Source organism: Nothobranchius furzeri, chromosome 12, assembly GCF_043380555.1.
Source record: "Nothobranchius furzeri strain GRZ-AD chromosome 12, NfurGRZ-RIMD1, whole genome shotgun sequence".
NCBI classification, from domain to species: Eukaryota; Metazoa; Chordata; class Actinopteri; order Cyprinodontiformes; family Nothobranchiidae; genus Nothobranchius; species Nothobranchius furzeri.
Genome location: NC_091752.1, coordinates 9,172,748 through 9,199,786, shown reverse-complemented (window position 1 = coordinate 9,199,786; position 27,039 = coordinate 9,172,748). Strand labels below are relative to the sequence as shown.

The 27,039-nt window shown below is 44.0% G+C and overlaps 1 protein-coding gene across 3 annotated transcripts in view; it reads left to right on the top strand.

Moving 5' to 3' along the window:
- The window catches only part of hspa12a (heat shock protein 12A), a 47,877-nt gene that overhangs the window by 9,132 nt on the left and 11,706 nt on the right, over positions 1–27,039 (top strand). For 2 of the 3 annotated variants that reach the window (XM_054734395.2, XM_054734393.2), the window contains exons 2-7: positions 7,663–7,739; positions 12,965–13,092; positions 15,260–15,446; positions 17,543–17,647; positions 17,815–17,931; positions 23,291–23,462. In XM_054734395.2, the coding sequence (XP_054590370.1) occupies positions 7,663–7,739; positions 12,965–13,092; positions 15,260–15,446; positions 17,543–17,647; positions 17,815–17,931; positions 23,291–23,462 (786 nt within the window). The remainder of the gene's footprint in view (positions 1–7,662; positions 7,740–12,964; positions 13,093–15,259; positions 15,447–17,542; positions 17,648–17,814; positions 17,932–23,290; positions 23,463–27,039) is intronic. The other variant, XM_054734394.2, reaches the window with a different exon arrangement.

The following is a 27,039-nucleotide window of genomic DNA, read 5'->3' as shown; positions in this document are numbered from 1 at the left end:
ATACAAGCGGCCGAAATGAGTTTCCTCCGTAGGGTGGCCGGGCTCGGCCTTAGAGATAGGGTGAGGAGCTCGGACATTCAGGAGGGACTCGGAGTAGAACCGCTGCTCCTCCGGATCGAAAGGAGTCAGTTGAGGTGGTTTGGGCATCTGGTCAGGATGCCTCCTGGACGCCTCCCTGGGGAGGTGTTTCGGGCATGTCCTGCCGGCAGGAGGCCCCCGGGTCAACCCAGGACACGTTGGAGAGGTTACATCTCCAATCTGGTCCGGGAACGCCTTGGGATCCTGCCGGAGGAGCTGGTGGAGGTGGCCGGGGAGAGGACGGTCTGGAGCTCCCTAGTTGGGATGCTGCCCCCACGACCCGGACCCGGATAAGCGGAGGAAGAGGACGACGACAATAATAATAATAATAATAAATAATAATTATTATTGTTGTTATTAGATATTCCTCTGGACCTGCTGTGTTATAGATGGTTGGGGTACAGCTGTAACTGGAGAAGCTCAGCTGGTCATGATCTGTTGTTTTGTTAAAAACGAGTTATTTTCAAACAGGAAGTCCTGCTGGGAAGCTCTGAGCTCCAACATGGAGTTACCGGTTTATAATCATTTATAAACATTCATAATCTAGCGGCAATGCTTCTTCTAAACAGACCTAACTATTTCATGTCTCACTGTGCTGATGCAGACGGTCTTCATTAATGCCAGGCTGTCCTCTGAGGATGTGAACATTAGCTGAAAATGGGGCTAATGCTAATCTCACACACACACACACACACTTTTCTGTGATGTTTCAGATTGTAATTTCTTTGTGTGTGTGTGTGTGTGTGTGTGTGTGTGTGTGTGTGTGTGTGTGTGTGTGTGTGTGTGTGTGTGTGTGTGTGTGTGTGTGTGTGCGTGTGTGTGTGTGTGTGTGTGCGTGTCACCACATCAGTGATGTATATACATGGATGTCAGGGTGAGGAAGTGTTTTCAGATGAGCAGGAAGGAAGTCTATTGTTCAGCTCGGAGTTGTCAGGCATTTCCTCGGATCGGGACCTCTCCATGAACGTTCCTCACGCTGTCTCCCTCTGGAGCTCCTCTCAGCTTTTTACAGATGAAACTTCTTGTTCCCGGGGATCATCTGTGTGTTTTAACATCAGTTATGATAAATCTCTTCTGTGAGTTCAAACGTTTGCTTTAGAAACACGCAGTTAGACGGATTCTGTGGGAGATGAGCGGTCAGAACCGGTCTGTTCAGACGGACGAGGAGCTGAGAAGAGAAAAACAGGTTTAAGCAGATGTGACTTTTTATCATAGTGATTTTTTTCATTTATTTGTTTTCTGTTTTAGTAAAAATGTCAACAGAAAATGTCCGTTTGTCAGTATAAGCATTGAAAAGTTCAACAGAACATTTTTGTTTATCTAATCAGAAGTCTCTAAAAGCAAAGAAACAAAATCTTCTGTAAAATAAAATGATCCATATTCACAGATTTGATTTAAGACAAAGATAAAACCTGAAGAAGTCTCTCCTCAGTTGTTTGTTGAACTCCATCTTCTCCTGGAGGATCATCTGGAGCAGCATCTCCTGTTTCCTGCTCCAGCACACCTGAATCTGAACTAAAGCAGGTGTGCTGGAGCAGAGTAACAGGATGGTGGTCCTGATCTGGAAGTTTCCAGCGTCTCCATCAGGAGTTCATTGGCTCCAGTCTGGCTGAGCTTCATCTAAACGAGTGTCTGCTGGTTAGGTTTGGTTCTGATCATCCAGCTCTCTGCTGCTGCCGACATGTTTTAGATGAATCAGCTAAAGAGAGGCACGACCCATTCACTCAAAGGTTTTCTCATCCTGGTGGAAGTCCAGTCAGTCATGGAAGGTTCAAACACATCCAATAATGTAGGAAAAGGTCAAGCAGCAGGCTGCTTTGGTTAAAACAAGAATGAACTCTAAAAATGACCAGAAACAAAACAAGGTTTGACTTCTTATTAAATCTTTTATTTTAGGTTTGCCCTGACCCTTTAACCCTGACCCAAACTCCCCCTGGGGCTCAAACCTCTGTCTCAAGGTGTTAAGTGATTATTCTGTGTGTCTGGTTAGGGTTAGCTGGTTAGGGTAATCAGAACCTTTTTAACGTTTGCCTTCGATGATGTCACATTTAGAACAGAGTTGGGACACAAAAGACCCTTCTGAGGATGCACATATTCAGCGATCACCTCTGGAGAAGCTTGAGTTAGAGCTTCAGACTGGAAACACACCACGGGTGGGAGTGGGGGTTGGAAACATTTCCTTTGGCGGCTGCTAATAACTGTCGGGTTCCGGTTGGGATTTGAAACTGGTGTTCAAACAAAAAAAAGAAAAAGGCAGCTTAGGTCTCTCAGTGGTGTAAGGGTGTGCAACATTGGAAAAAAAAAGTTTAATGATTATTTCTGATTCTAACGGGTCACTCTTGAGTGTTTCATGCAGGCTGAACATGAAAATAGTCTCCTACACATGTCTCCAGCATTAGCTTCTGATAGAAAACAGACGGTGAAACTCTAGGATTAGAAAATCCTGACAGATCTACGTCACACTGTCACTAAATATTCATGGACTCACCCATCTGGACTCACAACGGGGAAGGCTGTTGTTGGTTTAGCGTCCAGGAAACAGCAGAGAACGTCTCTGCTAGTAGAAGCTAACTGTTATTATTAGCAACTCCACCACACAGCAGAACTCCTCCAGGCTTGTGTCATTGGTGGAGATAAAACATCAATGTTGCAGAGCAAACAGAGTCAGTGGTGGAGTCATGTTGCTGTTAGCCAATCAGAGGAGAGATGAAATATAAGACTCCATATCCTGTCGTGTTCTGCTCACCTCTGATGTGGCATTCTGCTGGTTCCTGAAGCTACTAGAGAGCACTGCAGAGGTGTTGTTTACGCGGTTGTCCCACACCTTTAATGAGTGGTTTTTCAAGAATAAGAGATTTCGTAAAATCAATCTAACTAAAACTTAAGTTCATAAGCAATCGTGTAAGACATGTTCTTATTGGTCTGTGTTTATATAGCACCCTCTGGAGTCCTAGAACCCCCCAAAGTGCGTTACAACCCAAAAGTCATTAGCCCATGCTGCAACTGAGAAGTCATGTAGCCATGACATTTTAAGCCCATTTGCATCCATAATTCAGATCTTTGGTTTTATCCGTTGTTTAGGTTTAAATTTTAGCTCACTGAAGCACTTTTACGCACTTCTTCACTAGGTTACACTTCTTGTACAATTTTTCCTTAAATAAGGTACCTTATGTTTATTACATTGTTTAAAGTTTAAAGTCAATATTGTATTTAAGGACAATGATTTTTGGCCCACTGCTAAAAGACCAGTGTGCATGTGTGTGTGTGTGTGTGTGTGTGTGAGGTGGGGGGTGTCATGAATGAATGGGACTTCAGACGGGACGATGACCCAGGACATTCTCTCCTCCAGCTCATTCTGTGGCCGGTTTAATGAATGCACCCTTTGATAACAGAATTTTGTCTGTTTTGTTTTGTTCAAGTGAATTTAACGAGGCTCTTCTGTTGCTTTTGGAAGCGACAGCAGAGCCTCACTTTGTCCCTCAGGCGCTATTCGTCTGTTATGGAGTTACAAACGTCTCAGACTTCACATGTTTATGATAAGTCAAGGAAAACTTAACGGTAAATGGCATTTACAACACAATGTAATGAATTGAGATATTACATTTAATTAATGAGCCATAAGGTGTGGGATTCCACAGGAAATATGAAATCCACCTTACGGATCGCAGGGTTATTTAAACGAGAAGATTGGATCTTTTTATTGTAGGGATTAGATAACCGTTACGTATTCACTCAGAGACAACAGAATTGAGAGAGTCAAGTTTAAAAGTTAAGAATTGTATTACTAACAAATTAAACTAGACTGACTTCAAAACTAAATGTATAGTGTAACTAAAAATGGATGAGGCGGTGAATGGATGGCGTGTGATGTAAATCGGAACCAGCAAATCAGAAGAAGCGATTGTTCTGACGGGAACTGAAGATGTTGTTTTGAAATAAGCTTTGGTTAGCTTCAGAAAAACATGAGACACCATTTGCCGGTCTACCTTTGCCTTCGGTGGAAGTCCTCTGTAGATCAGGAATTTCATGGTCCAGTGAACCCTCTCTGGAACCGAGCCGGTAGGAGAAGCCGCGGTTCCGATCAAACCCGTCTTAAGTTACTTCCGGCACACGACACGTTACTGGCGTCTGGTCAGACCCAAGCCTGGGTCGATGGATGGAGCTTTTGTTCTGAAAGGCTGTTGCCGCCAGTTGTTATAGCGACTGGATTATTCAGCTTGTCGTTGTTCTTTCGGTTTAAGAGTTAAAAGATCAGGATTGGCCACTCCGTTACTTTCTCTGGAACGCTTTGAACTGGTGTTAGAGCTGACGTGGCGTAGTTTTTATACCTCGAATGTTATTGTTTATTGTCGAATGAAAATTACCAAACACCATCAGAACCACGCCTCCATCAGATTCTGATTGGATCAGTGAAAGTAATGTGTTATGTCTTTTTAACACTTCGTGAAATGAGTCCTGTTGGAACACTTAAAGTCACAGTACTTATTATATTCTATAGGATCATAATAAAGTAATTAATATTTTGATTTCACAGGTCGGTCACATCTCATTTATTGACTAACACTTTGATGGATTAGCTTTATTAAAATAGAGTTATTTGATTAATTAAAAGAAAAGAGTTCATTCTTCATTCTTCTGTTGAGCTGAAAATAAGCAGGTTAGAAGGAATGCATGAGACCTTGAGACTTTCTCTTATGCAGACTAGTCCTGAGCAAAGAAGGGAACACAAGAGTGATTCCGTTCCGTTACAACAATTAGTCATTCACACACACACACACACACACACACACACACACACACACACACACACACACACACACACACACACACACACACACACACGCACGCACGCACGCACACACACACACACACACACACCTGCCCCGGGGTTCACTGGCAGATGGTCGGTCCCCCTGACCATCTCCAGCCAGCAAGGTGGGGTTAAGTGTCTTGCCCAAGGACACAACTGACAAAGCCTGGGTTTGAACCAGCAACCTATCCCTTACAAGGCAAGCTCAAGCCCTGAGCCACCATCACCTAGATTAGGCTAGGTGTTAGCACAATTTCTCAGTTTTTAGGGATGGTTTAATGTAGATAACTAGTCTGTTTTTTTCCAGAAATAAAGGAGTTAAAAAACAGATAAGCATAAATTTTCCTTTTCACCCACCTGTGGTTTGGCGTTAGCTAACGAGTTACTTTTGCAGCTTTGTTGTTGTGTAGAACAAAGAAGCCACAGGTATGTGTGGGTAGTTTAAGAAGGGTTAGATTCAAGCGTCATACCAGTTCAATCAACCAACCAATCCGATTTATTTATATAGCACCTACCACCTTATTGGAGGCCCAAGGTGCTGAACAGCACATAGAAACAAGGGTAAAACAACATAATAGAGACACGAGAGTTTAATTTATAAAAAAAAATAACGTAAAGTACAAGTAAAAGTATTTAAAAGCCATACAGTACAAAGAGTAAAAGTACAAAAGCCAGGGTGAGCGATGTTGGGGGAAAGCTAGTAGATAAAGTGTTTTCAGGTGAGACTTAAACTCCTGAAGAGAAGCAGCTTGCTTCACTGCCAGAGGGAGATCATTCCAGAGTGTAGAGGCCGTTACCGAGAAGGCCCGGTCCCCGCTTGATCTGAGTTTAGAGCGGGGGTCTTCCAGCAACTGCTGCTCAGCAGAGCCAAGGGGCAAGTGGGGACACGACGCTGCAGCAGGTCAGCAAGATATGGGGGAGCTCTGCCCTGCAGCACCCTGAACACATAGAGGAGGATTGATAAAACACCGGGAGCCAGTGCAGAGAAGCTAGCGCTAGCATGATGGGGTCTCTCCTTCCAATCCCAGTTGAGTGTTTTTACAGATTATAATCTCTAGACAGGAAAAACTACACTTATTCTGACATATTATCAGCTAGTTCAGGAATTTAGAGGCTAAACATTCAGGTTTAAAGGAGTTCTGTTGTTTAATGACGCTCTGACGATGCAGCTTTTGGGATATTTATTATGGAATTACATTTAACTGTGATTAGATTTTTGAAGCTGTTGCCGAGGAGAAAGAGTGCAAGTCGTAAAGGTGATTTCTGTGGAGCGCTTTTGGGCGGCGAGCGAGATGGTGGCAGCTAGATGGAGCCTAGCCACAGGTGGGCTGTAATTCTGCACCGTAATTGCCTGGCAAAGTGTATTATGGGTCTTCAGACCACTCATCTGCTCCGTAGGGGTGGACTAGAGAAAAGGGTGAGCGAGGCAGAAAAATAGGATGATAACATGATGTCCCGTTGTGAGACAATTCTGCCAGACACTTACAATACGTCAAGGGAGGATTATTATTGTATGCGCTCAAAGAACACTTTCAGTGAAGGCTATTAAAGCAGACTAATGAAAATGATGGTGGCAAATGGGGAGACAATCTCCAACTCAATTGAAATGTCGTTGTGTTTAAAAGACAGGTGCAACAGACGTTTGTTCTCTTTGATCGGAGAGCGTGTTGTCGTTTTGCAGCGCTGCACCAGGCGAGGAGCGGGGCCGGGTTCCCTGGTGCCCGCCGCCTGGTTCTGGGTCGCTTTATTTGTGCCCCCTCTTTGTACACACGGGACATTTTCAAACAGTCCTCCGTGCAGCAACTAAGACCAAGCCGAAGACAGGTTATGTATTTTTATTTTGTTTGACCACAGCTGATTGCTGCGTGATCTGAGACGCCACCAATGGCGACGCAGAGGCTCTAACGTCCTGAAGGCTTTGCAGCTTCACGTCCAAATCTGAGGTTTAAACCTGTCGTTTCCTCAGCTGTGGGATCAGCTAACATGGTTGTGTGGTTCAGCGATGATTTAGTGATGCTTTGATTATGATAAATCTGTTTTTTATGATCCAGCCACAGTAGAAACAGCCTTTATGGCTTCAACGGGTTGGAGGGAGCTGAACTGTTTTAATCTTTTATGACTTTTTTTTCCAAACCTAACTACCAGACAGATGATGATGATGTCACATACTGACCTTTGAACTGTTCAAAGCTTCTGACCCAAGATCGGAGACCCTGAAACAAACAACAATACACAAACATATTCACCACATTTTAAATCCCTTCATGACGGTGTTTAGCGTCACTGCCAGTTACCTTTAAAATGTGGAATTAACCCTTTAAAGGTCGTCCATTAAATCCTTAAACATTAGTTTAAACTCTTTTATTCTAATTGTTTTGTAGTTTTTCTTCTTAAAAGTTGAGCCGGCTTACAAAAGATTAGAGCGTATTTTTATTTTTTCTAATGTTTAACCTTTTTTGGGGGGGGGGTTGTAAGAGTTCTGTTGAGTCCATGAAGACATCCAGGCTTCCATGTGTCCAGTGTTAACACAGATCAAAATTTTCCACCTGAAAAGGTTTTCTTTTAAAGATTTGGAAAATTATTTAAAGTTTTAGGAAAACAATTATAAATGTAAAAATGTCTAAAAACAGTGAAATGTGGAAAATGAGACCTAATAAATGTATTTCTAACAATCTGTTGCAGTGCTATAAAGACGATTCTTGTAATGGGGTAAATGAATCCGTAACAGAAAGTTTAAATTGATTAATAATATGTTTGTGTTTCCTCCACTACAGACGCGATGGCCAACCCATCTCCGGCTAAGAGCCTGGGGGACCCAGGAATCACCCCCCTGTCTCCGTCACACGTCCAGGTGAGTCTCACATAGCTCACAGAGGATCACATCAGCTGGGTAAGGCGGTATAAGTTCCTATGATTTATTAACAAGGGATCATTTCATGGTTTAAATGTGAGTTAATATGGACTGCATAGCATATATCTTTCCCTTATGTTAGAGGCCGCCCGATATGTCGAGCCGATGCATTCATTTTTTTCTATATTGGCCCTCGGCTGAAATTATTTTCAGGTTCAATAATAATAATATTTGAGGTTCAATAAATATTAAGAGATTTATTGACTTGTTGTTTGAATGCTGTTAAGCTAAATGTAAAATTTAAACTATTAAACTAGTCCTACTGAAATAACAGGTGTTTAGACATTCTAGCTGTCCAGTTTTTTAAACAGTATTCACAGATTTCAGTTTTCTGCAGTTTGGGATTAGTTTTCTTGATTCTTCACTTAATTTTTGTGCTTTATTTGCTTGTTGGTGCTTTTTGCTTTCACATCTTTCACTACATTCAACCATAGGCGTCATTTTAACCGGGGACGCCGGGGACATGTCCCCGGAAAAATTTGTGATGGGCAGCTGTGTCTCCCCCACTTTAAAAAAAAGCCTGCTGATGAGGATTTTTGTTTTACCAGCTTACCAGGGGTCGGCAACCTGTTCCCATCAAAGAGCCATTATTACCCATTTCCCACAGTAAAGAAAACACCGCAGCAGCTGCGGCGTTGTGGGCGGGGCCTACCCTCAGACAGCAGAGCGCTGCTCACAACCAGGTGACAGCAGCCGGTACCGGTCGCTCGCATGGGCGTCGCACCCGTGGGGGATTCAACACCCACACTTTTCCTTCTGTTTTGCTCACCTCCACACCAGTCTGGTTTCTTTACGTCGCACTCACTCTGTTTGCCTCATCTCCTTCTTCACCTCCCGCTTCTGACAGCCGATGTCGGGTTTCCAGGAGATCAGGAGAGGGAGGGACGGAAGAGCTCGACTGAATTCATAATTTTACATCTTGATATTAGCTGTACAAAGTCTGAGTTTGATAAAGTGAAGAACAACAATTTGCAGAGGTTTGGGCCACGGTAATTCTGGACGGACCTTAATAAGCAGTGACTTAAGTGAAGCAGGCAGGTCGCGCTAGAAAATTTTGTTTAAAAAGACGTCATAAATGTGTTCCCCCGTCATTTTTATTTATAAAATATGAAGTAAAAACTCACAATTTAATTTTCATTCATTTGTCATTAATATGTAGTCTACACCCGTGCGTTAAGTGGACCATCTTCCAGTAAAAGCAAAGCTTCCAGCCCACCTCTCCAAATGCGTAAAATGTGCATCAGCCGCTAGTTAGGCGCGCCGCGCGCACCGTCAGCTGATCAGCCCAGACAAGAGCAGAGCAAATAGAGGATAATTCTGCCTGGATGTGGATGAAGATTACATTTTACAGCAGCCTGATCATCATTTAAATACGTAAACCATCACCAGTCTTCTAGTCCACGCTATCAGCATTATTTAAATTGGTGTGTGTGTGTGTGTGTGTGTGTGTGTTTTCCGCTTCAAACACTGGTCTAACCAACCAGACCAGCGTGTCCAGTAACATATTAATGTTACAATTAAACAGTTTCACTTCATGTAGGCTAGGAACGTTTCACCTGCCGTGGCCCGACCACTTCTGCTCCACATAAACTTTGTGCGTGATCAAATGTCTCTACAGGTGCTTTCTGAGCTGAAGAGGCTATTCTGCCTCAGACTGGATGCGTCATGCGTCTCCATATTAGAGACGGGAACAAGCGCTGTTCAGCCAAAGTTTAATAATTTCATAAAAAGAACATTTTTCCAAGTGACACGTCCCTCAGAGAGACCGGGTTTCCAGACCGCTTCAGTGGGAGGAAATCATCGCATGCACCGTAAAATGTAAAGTGCGCTGCGAACCCCTCAGATCTTCAGCCCACTGTCCACCGTGCGCTCCGAGCCGCGCTGAACACAGTGTCCAGTATAAAGCTCTGATGTTCTGATGGGAATCAAGTTACCTCTGCGATGTGCGTAACGATTAAAATGTCAGCTCATCCATCCGCATCAGTGTGCGTCGGGGTAATTCTTTCAAAACAACCAACATCCTTGAGTTTATCCGTCAATATGTGGCAAGGTGGAGAAACGAGGGCCTGGGCGGGATTCGATCCCCAGACTCCCGGGTGAGAGTCATACGCTCTGACCAGTCAGCCAAAGGGACAACCCCTTGGCCAAGTAGCCAGGGCGCATTATCTATCGGGACACTGTGACAGGACACTCACACTGCCACACCTGATTATGAAACTTTGGCTGAATAGAGCTTGTTCCTGTCTCCAATGTGGCGACACATCCAGGAACCTGTCTGAGGAGAAGCCCAGAATCTGACATCCTCCAGCTCAGGAAGCGCATATGATTACGCACAAGCGTGACGCGTCAACCCGGTCTCACAGTAAGACCGGGTTGGACCTGTTCAGGTTTACGCAGACAATCTTTACATTTAGAATTGGCATACAGATGTAAAATTAAAGCAGTAAAATATAAAGCTTTTTATTTAAATATCCATTCATTATTTTACAAGCACAGAGAGTCGCATCAGATGGATGGAAGAGCCGCATGCGGCTCCAGAGCCGCCGACCCCTGTGCTAGCCTACTTTATTGTCCCCAGCAATTTTTAAACCCCACTCAAGTGTATGGTTATTGTCCCCAGCAATTCTGAAAACAAACTGACGCCCTTGCATTCAACTCATTGGACAGTTTAGCTTAGTTTCAGCTTACTTCAGCTATTCAACAGCTTCAGCAATCAGTTACCAAATTTAGCATAAACTGCTAATTTCACAGTTCAGCTAAATGTAAAGATTAAACCGTTAAACTTGTCCAACTGAAATAACAGGTGTTTAGACATTTTAGCTCTTCAGATTTTTATACAATGTTCACAGATTTCAGTTTTTTGCTATTTAGCATTATTTTTCTCTATTCTTCACTTGCTTTTCGTGCTTTATTTGCTTGTTGGTACTTTTTGCTTCTACATCTTTCAAGACATTCAGCTCAATTTGACAGTTTTGCTTAGTTTTAGCTTCAGTTCAGCTGTTCAGCAGCTTCAGCTTACAGTGTCAGCTATCCAGCATTCAAACAGCATTTGTGCAATAAATGCACATTTTTCTAGTTTATATTGCACACAGTGAGTTTTCAGTTGTCTTGAACAATAAATGTGCTGCCAAAATGTGGATATATATATATATATACAGGTGCTGGCCAGTAAATTAGAATATCATCAAAAGGTTGAAGATATTTCAGTAATTCCATTCAAAACGTGAAACTTGTACATTATATTCATGCAATGCACACAGACCAATGTATTTCCAATGTTTATTACGTTTAATTTTGATATTTATAGGTGACAACCAATGAAAACATCAAATCTGGTATCTCAGAAAATTAGAATATTCTAAAGGCCAATGAAAAAATGTTTGTTTCTCTAATGTTGGCCAACTGAAAAGAATGAAAATGAAAAGAATGTGCATGTATAGCACTCAATACTTAGTCGGGGCTCCTTTTGCCTCAATAACTGCAGTAATGCGGCGTGGCATGGACTCGATCAGTCTGTGGCACTGCTCAGGTGTTATGAGAGCCCAGGTTGCTCTGATAGTCGTCTTCAGCTCCTCTGCATTGTTGGGTCTAGCGTATTGCATCCTCCGCTTCACAATACCCCATAGATTTTCTATGGGGTTAAGGTCAGGTGAGTTTGCGGGCCAATCAAGGACAGGGATACCATGGTCCTTGAACCAGGTGCTGGTGGTTTTGGCACTGTGTGCAGGTGCCAAGTCCTGTTGAAAGGTGAAGTCTGCATCCCCATAAAGTTGGTCAGCAGCAGGAAGCATGAAGTGCTCTAAAACTTCCTGGTAGACGGCTGCATTGACCCTGGACCTCAGGAAACAGAGTGGGCCAACACCGGCAGATGACATGGCACCCCACACCATCACTGACGGTGGAAACTTTACACTGGACCTCATGCAACGTGGATTCTGTGCTTCTCCGCTCTTCCTCCAGACTCTGGGTCCTTGATTTCCAAAGGAAATGCAGAACTTGCTTTCATCAGGAAACATAACTTTGGACCACTCAGCATCAGTCCAGTCCTTTTTGTCCTTGGCCCAGGCGAGACGCTTCTTGCGCTGTTTCTTGTTCAAGAGTGGCTTGACACACGGAATGCGACACCTGAATCCCATGTCTTTCATGAGTCTCCTCGTGGTGGTTCTTGAAGCGCTGACTCCAGCTGCAGTCCACTCTTTGTGGATCTCCCCCACATTTTTGAATGGGTTTGTCGTCACAATTCTCTGCAGGGTGCGGTTATCCCTAGAGCTTGTACACTTTTTTCTACCACATTTTTTCCGTCCCTTCGCCTGTCTGTTAATGTGCTTGGACACAGAGCTCTGCGAACAGCCAGCTTCTTTAGCAATCACCTTTTGTGTCTTGCCCTCCTTGTGCAAGGTGTCAATGATTGTCTTTTGGACAGCTGTTAAGTCAGAAGTCTTCCCCATGATTGTGGTGCCTTCAAAACAAGACTGAGGGACCTTTTAAAGGCCTTTGCAGGTGTTTTGAGTAAATCAGCTGATTAGAGTGGCAGCAGGTGTCTTCTATATTCAGCCTTTTCAGAATATTCTAATTTTTTGAGATACCAAATTTGGAGTTTTCATTAGTTGTCACTTATGAATATCAAATTTAAATGTAATGAACATTGGAAATACATTGGTCTGTGTGCATTGCATGAATATAATGTACAAGTTTCACGTTTTGAATGGAATTACTGAAATATCTTCAACCTTTTGATGATATTCTAATTTACTGGCCAGCACCTGTACATATATATATGTATATATATATATATATGTATATATATATATATATATGTATATATATATATATATATATATATATCAGCTTTATATATCTGCCATCAGCAACAAAATTCTTTAATGATCGGTATCAGCATTGGCCTTAAAACAACTCCGCATCCGTCTGCCTCTGTTTCATGTGCATTTAGTGGTGCAAAAAAGTATTTAGTCAGCCTCCAACTGTGGAATTGAGAGAAGCTTGTAATTTTCTTCATGGGTATACCTCAACTATAAGGAAAATATACCACAACTACAAATGTATTAATTAATCAAGTGTCCCACATCTTTAAATGTTTTACTGTATATTATAGGTGACTCAGTGTGTGTGTGTGTGTGTGTGTGTGTGTGTGTGTGTGTGTGCAGCAGAATGACACAGACCAGATGCAGACTGGACCGTCCTTCGTGGTTGTGGTTGCCATCGACTTTGGCACCACCTCCAGCGGTTATGCTTACGCCTTTACTAAGGAGCCAGAGTGCATTCACACCATGAGGTGAGCCGGCACTGCAATGCAGACATTCACTGTGGTGTGTGTGTGATGGTGGGGGTGGGGGGATTATCCACATCAGCGCAACATCACGCTGCCGAAGGTGTCCTGGATGTGATTTATGCATTCAGGGGTAACTAACAGCTTTACACAGGGGTAACTAACAGCTTTATATGGGGGTAACTAACAGCGTCATATAGGGGTAACTAACAGCATTATATAGGGGTAACTAACAGCTTCATACAGGGGTAACTAACAGCTTTATATAAGGGTAACTAACAGCTTTATATAGGGGTAGCTAACAGCTTTAAACAAGGGTAACTAACAGCTTTATATAGGGGCAACTAACAGCTTTATACAGGGGTAACTAACAGCTTCATATAGGGTTAATTAACAGCTTTATATAGGGGTAACTAACAGCTTTATATATAGGGGTAACTAACAGCTTCATATAGGGGTAACTAGCAGCTTTATACAGAGTAAATACCAGCTTTATATAGGGGTAGCTAACAGCTTCATACAGGGGTAACTAACATCTTCATATAGGGGTAACTAACAGCTTTATATATAGGGGTAACTAACAGCTTTATATAGGTGAAGCTATCAGCTTCATACAGGGGTAACTAACAGCTTTATATAGGGGTAACTAACAGCTTTATATGGGGTAACTAGCAGCTTTATACAGGGTAACTAACAGCTTTATACAGGGGTAACTAACAGCTTTATACAGGGGCAACTAACAGCTTTATACAGGGGTAACTAACAGCTTTATACAGGGATAACTAACAGCTTTACACAGGGGTAACTAACAGCTTTATATAGGGGTAACTAACAGCTTTATACAGAGTAACTAACAGCTTCATACGGGGGTAACTAACAGCTTTATATAGGGGTAACTGACAGCATTATACAGGGGTAACTAACAGCTTTATATAGGGGTAACTAACAGCTTTATATGGGGTAACTAACAGCTTCATACAAGGGTAAGTAACAGCTTTATATAGGGGTAACTAACAGCTTTATATAAGGGTAACTAACAGCTTTGTACAGGGTTAACTAACAGCTTTATATAGGGGTAACTAACAGCTTTAGATAGAGGTAACTAACAGCTTCATACAGGGCTAACTAACAGCTTTATATAGGGGTAACTAACAGCTTTATATAGGGGTAACTAACAGCTTTATATAGGGGTAACTAACAGCTTTGTACAGGGGTAACTAACAGCTTTATATAGGGGTAACTAACAACTTTATATAGAGGTAACTAACAGCTTCATACAGGGCTAACTAACAGCTTTATATAGGGGTAACTAACAGCTTTATATAGGGGTAACTAACAGCTTTATATAGGGGTAACTAACAGCTTTATATAGGGTTAACTAACAACCCTGATGTTAACTATTGTTAGAATTTAACATTTAGTCTTGAGCTGCATAATATTCCAGAAATGGCCATGACAATATTAATGTTTATAATATTAATATCCTAAAACTGGTCAGTCAGGTCGACCCCCTGAATGGATACAACTGGTTTACATAAGAAAGTAAAATACTTACAGTGTTGTGTGGGTTTATCACAGCTCAAATATCATATTAACCAATAATCGCACAGCTAAATGTTTTCCTAATATTGTGCAGCCAGGATTTGTCCACAGGTTACAGGTCCATTCTCATGGACTCAAGGAGACTAGAAACATGACTAAACTCAGAAGCATAACTCGCAGCTGATGTGAATCTCATGAATCAACAAAGCAGACTTCAGATTAATTCTACGCTGAATATTTTCCACATGAAGATCAAACTTCTAACAACCCGTACTTGTAGCAGCCCAAAGCCGTTCGTGAAATTAGGTCCTTTTATTTCTGTCTCTGACGTCTCTCAGGGAACAGAGCAAGTTCTCAGAATATCTGACCTCTATTTGTTCCTTATTACTCTGGGATCTCCTGTAGCTGGAGGTTAAAGGTCATAGAAGTTTGCACAAAGAAATAAACCACTGATGTATGCATCTGTTGATTATTTAGAAGTTACTGGTAGAAGATTCAGACTAAACCCAGAGTAATGTTTAAACCATTGGGATTAAAATATATGACCATTAATAACTGCGGGATGTAGAAGCAGGAATGTCCAGCTGATGAATGGGTGACCTGAGTCCTGAATAATGGACGTGTCTTCTAGGCGTTGGGAAGGTGGAGACCCAGGCGTGTCCAATCAGAAGACTCCAACCACCATCCTTCTGACTCCAGACAGGAAGTTCCACAGCTTCGGCTACGCAGCTCGGGATTTCTACCATGACTTGGACCCTAGCGAGTCCAAACACTGGCTCTACCTGGAGAAGTTCAAAATGAAGCTTCACACCACTGCGGTAAGAATCCATAAATAGTGAACATTGACCCAACGTGATCGATAAACTCCCAACAGCTCTGGGGTTCTTCCTGCTGGCAGCTGCAGTTTATCTGCTCAGAGACTGTCTCACCTCTGGTGGGATGCAGACCTCTCCAGTTTCTGCTCACGTCGTACACTTGGAATATGGGTCCGAGGCCCGGTAACGGATTTAGATCAGTGATGTGTAGTTGCCTTTTCCTAGAGTCTCATTTAAAGGTTTGGGTTTGAAACGACACCAAAGAGGAGCCAGACAGGAACGAAACCCAAGACTAACAAGTTCGCCCTCCAGTAGCTGGCTGCAGTGCAAGTTTTAAGCCCCGCCCCCACCATATGACATTTCCCTGAAGCCTGTGATCATTTTAAATACTTGCTGAATCTTGTTTTCTTTTTATTTTATTCTATCAAACAGCTGTTACTGATACTTTGAGGAGCTCCTCAATCCCACCTATGCGCATTCCGAGGAGGAACCAGAGCTGGGAGGCCTGGGGATGGACTGTCCGATCTCGGGGGCAGAAGTTGCTGAGGTAGTCAAACAACTACACAGCGGCGGAGCCCCGGGGGCGGATGAGGTTCGTCCTGGGTATCTCAAGGCTATGGATGTTGTAGGGCTGTCATGGTTGACACGTCTCTACAACATTGCGTGGTCATCGGGGGCAGTTCCTAGGGAGTGGCAGACCGGGGTGGTGGTCCCCATCTTTAAGAAGGGTGACCTGAGGGTGTGTTCCAACTATAGGGGGATCACACTCCTCAGCCTCCCTGGAAAGGTCTACTCCAAGGTACTGGAGAGGAGGGTCCGATCGATAGTTGAATCTCAGATAGAGGAGGAGCAATGTGGTTTTCGTCCTGGCCGTGGAACTGTGGACCAGCTCTATACCCTTGCAAGGGTGATGGAGGGGGCATGGGAGTTTGCCCAACCAATCCACATGTGCTTTGTGGATTTGGAGAAGGCTTATGACCGTGTCCCCAGGGGCACCCTGTGGGGGACGCTCCAGGAGTATGGGGTGGGTGGCTTTCTGTTAAGGGCCATTCAGTCCCTTTACCAGAGGAGCGTGAGTTTGGTCCGCATAGCCGGTAGTAAGTCGGACCTGTTCCCAGTGAGGGTTGGACTCCGCCAGGGCTGCCCTTTGTCACCGGTTCTGTTCATCACATTTATGGACAGAATTTCTAGACGCAGCCGTGGTGTGGAGTGTGTCGAGTTTGGTGGCAGGAGAATCTCGTCTCTGCTTTTTGCGGATGATGTGGTCCTCCTAGCTTCATCCAGCTCTGACCTTCAGCTCTTGCTGGGTAGGTTCGCGGCCGAATGTGAAGCGGCTGGGATGAGGATCAGCACCTCCAAATCTGAGACCATGGTTCTCGACCGGAAAAGGGTGGCTTGCCACCTCCGGGTCGGGGGAGAGGTCCTACCTCAAGTGGAGGAGTTTAAGTATCTCGGGGTCTTGTTCACGAGTGAGGGTAGGAGGGATCGGGAGATCGACAGGCGGATTGGTTCGGCGTCTGCAGTGATGCGGACGCTGAGCCGATCTGTCGTGGGGAAGAGGGAGCTGAGCCAGAAAGCCAGGCTCTCGATTTACCGGTCGATCTACGTCCCAATCCTCACCTATGGTCATGAGCTTTGGGTAATGACCGAAAGAACGAGATCGCGGATACAAGCGGCCGAAATGAGTTTCCTCCGTAGGGTGGCCGGGCTCAGCCTTAGAGATAGGGTGAGGAGCTCGGACATTCGGGAGGGACTCGGAGTAGAACCGCTGCTCCTCCGGATCGAAAGGAGCCAGTTGAGGTGGTTTGGGCATCTGGTCAGGATGCCTCCTGGACGCCTCCCTGGGGAGGTGTTTCGGGCATGTCCTGCCGGCAGAAGGCCCCCGGGTCGACCCAGGACACGTTGGAGAAGTTACATCTCCAATCTGGTCCGGGAACGCCTTGGGGTCCTGCCGGAGGAGCTGGTGGACAAGGCCGGGGAGAGGACGGCCTGGAGCTCCCTAGTTGGGATGCTGCCCCCGCGACCCGGACCCGGATAAGCGGAGGAAGACGAGACGAGAGACGACAAACAGCTGTTAGCTTTGATGCCTCTATCCTCAGAACCTGTCCATCGACACGGACATCCACGCAGCCAATGGGAAACGAGTAAAAGCTCTGGACATCTTTGCATACGCGCTGGCATTCTTCAAAGAACAAGCATTAAAGGTAAGACAGATTTATCAACACAACCATGTTTGTAATGCTGAGTGATGTTGAGGTGTAGGTGGTCAAAAATAAAAGAAACACCGTACGGTTATTTAAACAGGAATTCCTGTGTGGTTCTGAGCCCACAGCAAGGCTCCAGCCTCCATGTTTAAATCTTTCCTCTGCAGGAGCTGAGCGATCAGACTGGCAGTGAATTCGACAACAATGATGTCAGATGGGTGATCACAGTTCCTGCCATTTGGAAAATGCCTGCAAAGCAGTTCATGAGGGAAGCTGCCTATAAGGTGAGCCAAAAACAAAAAAAACTGACCAATATTTTCTGTTTTGAGACCTCAGCTCTGGTCTCTCTCCAATCAGGAGCAGAGATTTTGAAATTTAGAGGAAGAGATGACACTCGTTTATGGTGGTGCCTTAAAACTTTCCTTGTTTAATAGAAAACGTTCACCAATACGGTCCAGAAGGATTCAAACTGTGTTACAGAAACCAGGACTCATTCATGCCTGGCAAACACAAACATTCAGCCACCTACAGTTAGTGGTAGAGGATGCAGAAAGAAAGCCTGACGGTCAGTCGGCTAAAGTAACGTCATAAACCTACTGTAGATCCATCTGGTCCCAAACTTTAAAACAGCCCTTCTGTAATGGGCCATTCCCATCTGTACCGGGTCAGCCCGGGCCGGGTAGCCCCAGTCGGCCCCAGCCTGGCCCGGTTGATTCCACACATCCTTGTCTTAAGCCCATGTGGGCTGATTCTACCCACCAATCAGAGGCTTGCTCTAATGGAAGGTGTGAATTTGCTGTCAGCAGTGGGTGTGTTGGCCCTGGTCGGCCTGAAGCAGACCCCCTCGAGAAGAGGGCTGAGAATGAGCCTTGGTTGGCCCGGAAAAATACCAGGCCACCCAGATATGTAAACAACCTACACTACCCGGCCCGGGCCGACCCGGTACAGATGGGAATGGCCCATAAGTAATGCACGATTGGTGAGATCCAATAAAATAGTTTCATTTTAAGAACAAGCAGGCCTAGCACATCAGCTAGTTAGCACACCAACTAGATAGCACAGCAGCTAGATACCACAGCAGCTAGTTAGCACACCAACTATATGGCACAGCAGCTAGATAGCACACCAGCTAGTTATCACACCAACTAGATAGCACATCAGCTAGTTAGCACACCAACTAGATAGCACAGCAGCTAGTTAGCACACCAACTAGATAGCACAGCAGCTAGTTAGCACACCAACTAGATAGCACAGCAGCTAGATACCACAGCAGCTAGTTAGCACACCAACTATATAGCACAGCAGCTAGATAGCACACCAGCTAGTTATCACACCAACTAGATAGCACATCAGCTAGTTAGCACACCAACTATATAGCACAGCAGCTAGTTAGCACACCAATTAGTTACCACAACAGCTAGTTAGCATGGGAGCTAGCACAGCAGCTATTTAGCACACCAACTACAGAGCACACCAGCTAGCTAGCACAGCAGCTAGTTAGCACACAAAGGAGTTATCACATCAGCTACCAACCATGAAAAGCATCCTCAGCTCTCCCTCACACCAGAAAATGGTGACTCAGCAGGGGTGGGTCTATGGGGATGGCTAGGTGGGCACCTGCCCCACAGCTGCTCTGCTACTTCTACATCTATAAAATACAAGTAAACACTAAACTCTTTATTGTCCTAAAGACCTTTATAGCCTTAAAGTTAAATCCTGATTCTCCATTATTACGGGGAGTGCAAAAAGGACCAAACAACAGCAGACTGTGAGTCGTGCTACGTCTACACAAACGTCACCAACATGCTTTACGATCAGGCTATTGCTTGCTATTGCAGACTCAGTGATGGGTGAACTTAAAGCTAGCAGTAAGATAATGAGGGGAATGCAAGCACAAACACATCAAACACCAGGTTCTTTAAGGAGGTATTGGTGTTTTAAAGACTGAAGAACTTTAAAGACCGCTACTGTAGATCCTTCCTGCCAACAGCCATTGTAATATACAACAACTCTTTGAGGACTTGATTATTATTATTATTCTGAGCTACTACAGCAATCAATTTCCCTCTGGGATTAATAAAGTATTTTTGAATTGAATTGATTTGAAAAGGCTGAATTATTGAAGGAAGATGAGTCTTATAGTCAGAGTTCTTGAGAAAAAGCAGAGCTAATGGCAAAACGTTCCCGTCCTGTCTAAGTTTGTGACATTCCTGAAGCCTTTTAAGCTTTTCTTTGAATGACTTTGCCAGTGAGTGCTACAGAGTGCTAGCCTGGTTTTCTACTCTAAAGCATTTTAAAAATTCACATGTGGCCAGGTGATCGTATAAGCTAGCACAGAGAAGCAGATTAGGATGTTTCTGAGAGTTTTGCTGCCCATAGCTCTCCTAAAGGTGATGACTGTATTTTCCTGAATTTCTCTTCTACTCCATGTCTTCATGTAATTGTTAATAAAAACCTCTAAAAACACAGAAGCAGAAATCTTGGTGAAAAGCAACACTCGGGCCAAACTTGGCAACAACTAGATTATCGATGTCTATAATCATCTGTTGCGACGGCTGTTTTTCTGCATGAGTGTCAGTGACTCATAAGATTCGATCAGGTCCATTTCCTGATTTCCTGCCACAGATGAGCTGTGCTGTCACTAGAACATTCTATTCTCAGCTTGGTCATGTAGGGAGTTTAACGTGTCAGCATCTCCAGACCGTGGGTGTGGCTGTCTGCAGGAAGGCCAGCAGAGAAACAGCCAACCACAAGTCTGTCATTTCTAATGAAAAACAGTCAAACATGCTCCCATAGTGCTTCAGTCCAAATTATAAAACATCCATCTTTCCTTTATTTTGAAACGAATCATAGAACACAGTGACATGGTTTAATACTGGCCCCGGTAGCGTCTCCATTCCAGCCTGTGAATGTTGATGACGACGTTATAAAGAAGAGAAGAGCGCTGCAGAGGATGACAAGATGCTGCATAAAGGAGGAGGGACTTTAACTGACCGGGTGGGGGGAGAGGATGTGATTACAGTCACACAGAGGGGAGGAGGAAGCTCGATGTGTACAGTGACTCAGCATCGGGCAGTGGGATTCATTTACAGAGGACGGAGGAGGAAGCAGCAGTCATGCTTTCTCTGATGAAATTATCCGCTGGTAGCACAACGCAACCCTCAGCCAGAGCCAGATCTGAATATATTCACACAGTCAGGAATATTTAGGTGTTTGGTCTGGGTCTAAATAGGCCCATCCCTTAGATCTGATCATCCTGAGATAAAGGCTTCTGCCTACGAGCCATAAACCAGGAACATTTATGAAATTATTCAAGTGGGTTTATTTATATAGCGCCAAATCACGACACGTCTCGTCCCAAGGCGCTTCACGTAAACATTCCAATACAGATCAGTTCATTACACCGGTTAGTTAAAAGTTTCCTATGTAAGGAACCCAGCAGGTTGCATCGAATCACTGACTAGTGTCGGAGTCTTTACAGCAATCCTGATTCTAAGCAAGCATGCAGCGACAGTGGAGAGGAAAACTCCCTTTTAACAGGAAACAACCTTCAGCAGAACCTGGATCAGGATGAGCAGCCGTCACAGGGGTTCCCGCCGTTTTACGCTAGTGCGCTCTTGTGTACTAGACAAGTATGTTCTTGTGTACTAGACAAGTACGTTCTTGTGTACTAGACAGGTACGTTCTTGTGTACTAGACAGGTACGTTCTTGTGTACTAGACAGGTACGTTCTTGTGTACTAGACGGGTACGTTCTTGTGTACTAGACGGGTACGTTCTTGTGTACTAGACGGGTACGTTCTTGTGTACTAGACAAGTACGTTCTTGTGTACTAGACAGGTACGTTCTTGTGTACTAGACAGGTACGTTCTTGTGTACTAGACAGGTACGTTCTTGTGTACTAGACAAGTACATTCTTGTGTACTAGACAGGTACGTTCTTGTGTACTAGACAGGTACGTTCTTGTGTACTAGACAAGTACATTCTTGTGTACTAGACAAGTACATTCTTGTGTACTGGACAAGTACGTTCTTGTGTACTAGACAGGTACGTTCTTTTGTACTAGACAGGTACGTTCTTGTGTACTAGACAAGTACATTCTTGTGTACTAGACAGGTACGTTCTTGTGTACTAGACAGGTACGTTCTTGTGTACTAGACAAGTACATTCTTGTGTACTAGACAAGTACATTCTTGTGTACTAGACAAGTACGTTCTTGTGTACTAGACAGGTACGTTCTTGTGTACAAAACAAGTATGTTCTTGGCAAGGACACCAGAAAGTCTGTTCTACCGAGTACGGGAGGACGAGGACGGCATTTGGAACAGAATCCTACTCTGTTGTGTCCTGGCAACAAGTGCTGCTTCTTGCTACAGTTAAAAAAACAACCTGGCATAAAAATAAAAGTCTTGTTTGTCCCTAAAATAACAAGAAAAACATATTATTTGTATTATGTTTGACCTACTTTTTATAAAAACTATTAAAATACTAGCATTTCCTGCTCTTTAATGAATTAAAAAAAGTGTATTTTTCATCAGAACAGAGCTAGGGTGCTTTTATTTTGGTAATGGGTTAGCTAATGAGCATTTTGAAGGATCGGAAAAAATAAAACCCAAACACGCAGCAATAATTACAGTTTACGATAACAGAAAACTTTAGATTATTTTATTTACATTTCTAACATAAAACATTACAGTTAATTAGCTTTCTCCTCCGACGTTCGGAGTTTAACAGTTTGCAATGCAATGCATTGTGGGAAACTTTGTTGTCCCAAGTCTGCGGAAGAATTCATTCATGTATTCTCAACAGGCGGAGCAAAAACTCATCCAGGAACTTTGAGCAAACTTGCTGTAATGCATACTTAGGATTGGAGGGGTCCTTGGGCCATCGATGATGACGTTTCACAAGGACACGAGTACACAAGTTCGGACAAGTATGCATATGAGAAACGGCCCATGACTGGTGGATAAGAGCTTCGTCCTCAGTGGGGGTGTGTGGCTTTGTTCTGTCGTGGTGAAGGAAGCGTAGAGCTGAACGACAAAGCTATGGACCCACTCGTTAGTTCATGTTTTCGTCTTCATCGTCTACAGTGATGACATCAGGATCGTAACCAGTAAAAGAGCGTCCCAGATTCAAGCAACTACGTCAATCTTTCACTGAAGTGACGCTGGGGTCAACCTTAGAGGTAAGGTGAGGAGCTGCATCATCCAGGAGGAGCTCTGGGTAGAGCCGCTGCTCCTCCTCCTCACAGGGACTCAGCAGAGGTGTTTCAGGCACCTGATTAGGAGCCTACTGGTCACCTCCTCTAGAGTTTCCTTGGCCGAACGCAACCCTAACCCCCCCATACCCTACGAGGTGGAGGCCCAGAAATCACTAAAGATTATTTATCCCTTCGGGATCCTCCAGGGAGAGCTCGAGGGTCAGATGGTTCCAAACTCTTTATCCTCAGAAACCTGACCTTGGATATGCGGTGGGGGGAGGAGGGATGGATGGATAGGTTGATTAACTTGAGTTTACATTAATAACAAACAAACATAAGAACACAGTAAACGTGAGACGAAAGACGAGGTAGTGTAAAAGGTTTGGTTCCATCTAATGGAGGGATGAGACGGCTGAACCACGTTGTCCCCTCCTCTCCTCTCCAGGCTGGTCTGGTGTCTCGTGAAAACCCAGAACAGCTGATCATCGCTTTAGAACCTGAAGCGGCTTCAATCTACTGTCGGAAACTCCGCCTCCATCAGATGGTTGACCTGGGAACGCAGACCACTCAGAACGGCTTCAGTCCCAATGAGAACGTTGGAGGTGGAATGAGCCCAGGTACGTTCTTCACCTCCCAGGTTGAGCTGGATGATGACACCTGGTCTATCATGTTAACCAAACGTACGTCAGCTCGTTTATCCTGATCTGATCACCCGTTTTCCTCCTGCTTGATGTCTTTTCTCTCCATTGTCTCCTGCTCATGGTAAACAACTTTTCACCATTCGACACAAGCTCTGGGTTCAGAGGCACACGTTCTGTTTGATTAGTTTGACACATTCATGTTTCGTTTTGCTTTTGCTTCTGTTTAAGCATCATTTTACAGCGTAAGATGTTAATTCTGGATTATTATTTCATCACTGGCCAAAAGAAGCAGAGTAGTGATGCGTTTGTGTTGACCTGGTCTCCACACCAGCACCAACAGAGGAGACAGGTTTACGTTCAGGCCAGGTTGGAGTCTGATCCCAAATCCTAAACAAGTCCTTATCAGCTGATCTACAATAACAGGTCAGAAGGACGAGCAACGTGCAGCACAAGCAAGCAGACATAACGATGAGTCATGTAAATAACGTATCCGTACGAAACCAGACCGGAGCGTAAAGCTGCCTTTTCATCTCCCAGGTTTTACTTTCACGCATCAAATAATTATAGAAAACATGTTTGTTCCTGCTTAGATTTCCACCTTTTCACCCATTTGGTTTGTTTGTCATGTTTTTCTGTATTTTATGTCCTTGAAGATGTTTTTCTCCAGATAAACGATCACACCTTTCTATGCGAGCATCCTCAGACAGACAGGAGAAGTCTGAGTCAAGTTTCAAAGATGTTTTATGGATTTGATTCGTTTTCTGAGATTTTAGCGAAACGTTTGCGGTCTTTACAGCTCAGCTGGTTTTAGAAGAGCGTTCTCTGAGAACACAAACACGTTAGCCATCTGCTCCACCCAGCCAGCGCTCAGGGTGATGAAATCACCTCCGATCTTCCTCATAAGGATTCCTGTGGAGGTCTTGAACCCAGAAGGATTCATGCCAGAGCGGTTGTTTGGGGTAAGTGATGCTGGAGCTGTAGAGTGATGTCATGTGACCTCTCTCAGGCCCTTGGAGAAGAAAATGAGAGTTGTGTTCTTGTTCTTTAGTGAAGCAGGAAACGTCCCTGCCATCTGCAGTCTGCAGGTCTTCCTGCTTCACCCAGTTAACCGGAGTCGACGTGGCTCCAACGCTTCGTTCTTAAACCATAGTTGTGGCGTTCAACATGCTCGACTTGTTTGTGTCGAGTAAAAGTTTTTGAACTTAATGGACTTTCTGCTGCTGCCAGGATGTCGAACCCGTCTGTTGCTGCATGATTCCTTTGTTTAGTTGTCACAGCTTGTGACTTGGTGATGTTGAGGTGTTTTTTCGTGAGCTACTTTAAAAACAAAAGGAATGCCGCTGTAACCTGTTGGGTTCAGTAATGCAGGAAGAACAGCAGACTGGTTAGTGGAAAGTTAACGTCTATTTTTTGCCTCGTGATCGACGGGCGAATCGGTGTATGGAGCAGCGTGAATCATCTCAGTTTGGAGTAGCGTGAAGAACGGTGGAGTCGGGCAGTAAATTAAAATCAAAACCTGATAATAAAAGTCATGGCAACACTTTAGTTTAGGGAACACAAATTAACCATTAATTAGCTGCCAATTAATATGCATATTAGTGGATTACTAAGTCTGAACTACTCATTATTAAGCACTTATTAACAGCTTATTACCAGTGCTGTTATTCTAACATTAACAGGCCATAAATTAAGAGTTTTATCAAAATAAGCCATTCATAATGGTTTGTTAACTGAAAGTAAATGGTTTGTTGCTGATTAACACACATGCTAATGATCTCAAATCAATATGTGGCTTTTAAAGAGGTAATTCAAGGGGAACATATTCTTGCCTTTAAGTAGTTAATTAATACTAAACTACTAGTAATTAGGTATGAACAACATCTGACTTTAGAATGGGGAACATGTTCTTGCTTACAAGTGGTTAATTGATTGTTGTTTAGGTTCTATTAACATGTGGAGTTTGGTGTTTATTTACATACCAGAACATAATATTTTTGGTTATTAATGCAGAATAACTGTTCCCCTTGAATTACCTCTTTAAAAGCCACATATTGATTTGAGATAATTAGCATGTGTGTTAATCAGCAACAAGCCATTTACTTTCAGTTAACGAACCATTATGAATGGCTTATTTTGATAAAACTCTTAATTTATGGCCTGTTATGTTAGAATAACAGCATTAGTAATAAGCTGTTAATAAGTGCTTAATAATGAGTAGTTCTGACTTAGCAGTCCACTAATATGCATATTAAGTGGCAGCTAATTAATGGTTAATTTGTGTTCCCTAAACTAAAGTGTTACCAAAGTCATTTATTTGCACCAGCAGCTCTGACTGGGTCTGTTTTTTACCGTGAGAACCTTTCAGTTTGATTCTGATGCACGAGAGACACGATAACATGTACGTAAGACTTTGATTAGTTCCCTCCCTCACAACCTTTCATCCCTGATTGTCTGGTGCAGGTGAGACACTGACTAGTGACAGCTACCCTGTAATTATTCCAGGCTTCTCCCAGCAGAGCCTCTAAATGTAGGGTTGATGCTGGAGATGACCTACATTAGAGCCACCGCACCTGTTTCCCGAGTACAACCCAGACAAGCTCATGGGACAAACACACAGAAGCATCTCCAACTTCCACAAGAGGATTTCTGGTGAAGTCCAGTTTCATGGGCCTAACCCTTATTGGAGCACTTTTCTAGTTTCTTTAATCATTCAAAACCCGTTTTAATACAAGTCACAGTCACCGAGACCCGCATTCAGTATCCTGCACAAGGACACGTCTACAGCCGGAGTTAAACCATCAACCTCCTGACTGCTCTACCCACTAAACCACAGCCGCCCCTCAAGTTAGCCCCCATGTAGCTCATCACAGCCACCGGCATGTGAATGGTTGATGTGGTAAAGTGCTTTGGGGGGTTGTAGGTCTCTGGAAGGCATTTAGCAAGTTCTTCTTTAGAATTGTGATCTTTTCTTTTGTAAACTCTTCTGCTACCAGAGCAGACATCCTGGCAGGTGATAAGGCAGAAAGCTCCATGTTGCCTAGCAACAGATGCTGTCTTCCCATGAGAACAGAGGTTCAACCTCCCCTACAGGTCTGCTGAGGACACGGTTCCCCCAGATGGCCCCACTTTGTGAGCGTGTGTTTGGGTGAAAGAGAAAGGCTGTGATGGGGTTACAAATTTTATAATAACAAGGTGATGCCAGATAAGACAGGAAGGACATTCAGATGGAGTCCAGGTTTATTTAGTAAAAGAGTGGAGGATTGGGCCCAGTGGACAGAGACGGTAGTGAAGGCCTGACGGGGTAGTTGGTGGTGAAACCACCAATCAGGATTTCTGATCACTCCTCCAAGTGTGAGGTCAGAGTACCCAGTGGCACAAAGGTAAAACAGTCCTTCCAGGTGGTGGTTCAAACACCTGGGTGCCCTGAGATGCAGTAGGATGGAGGAGAGATACAGTGACACAGCATAGCTTCGTCTGCGTTGTGAAGAGTAGATCTAGTCTGTTGTGGTGGAGATGGAGCCCAGCTGAAGGTACTGATCCATGCACGTTCCAA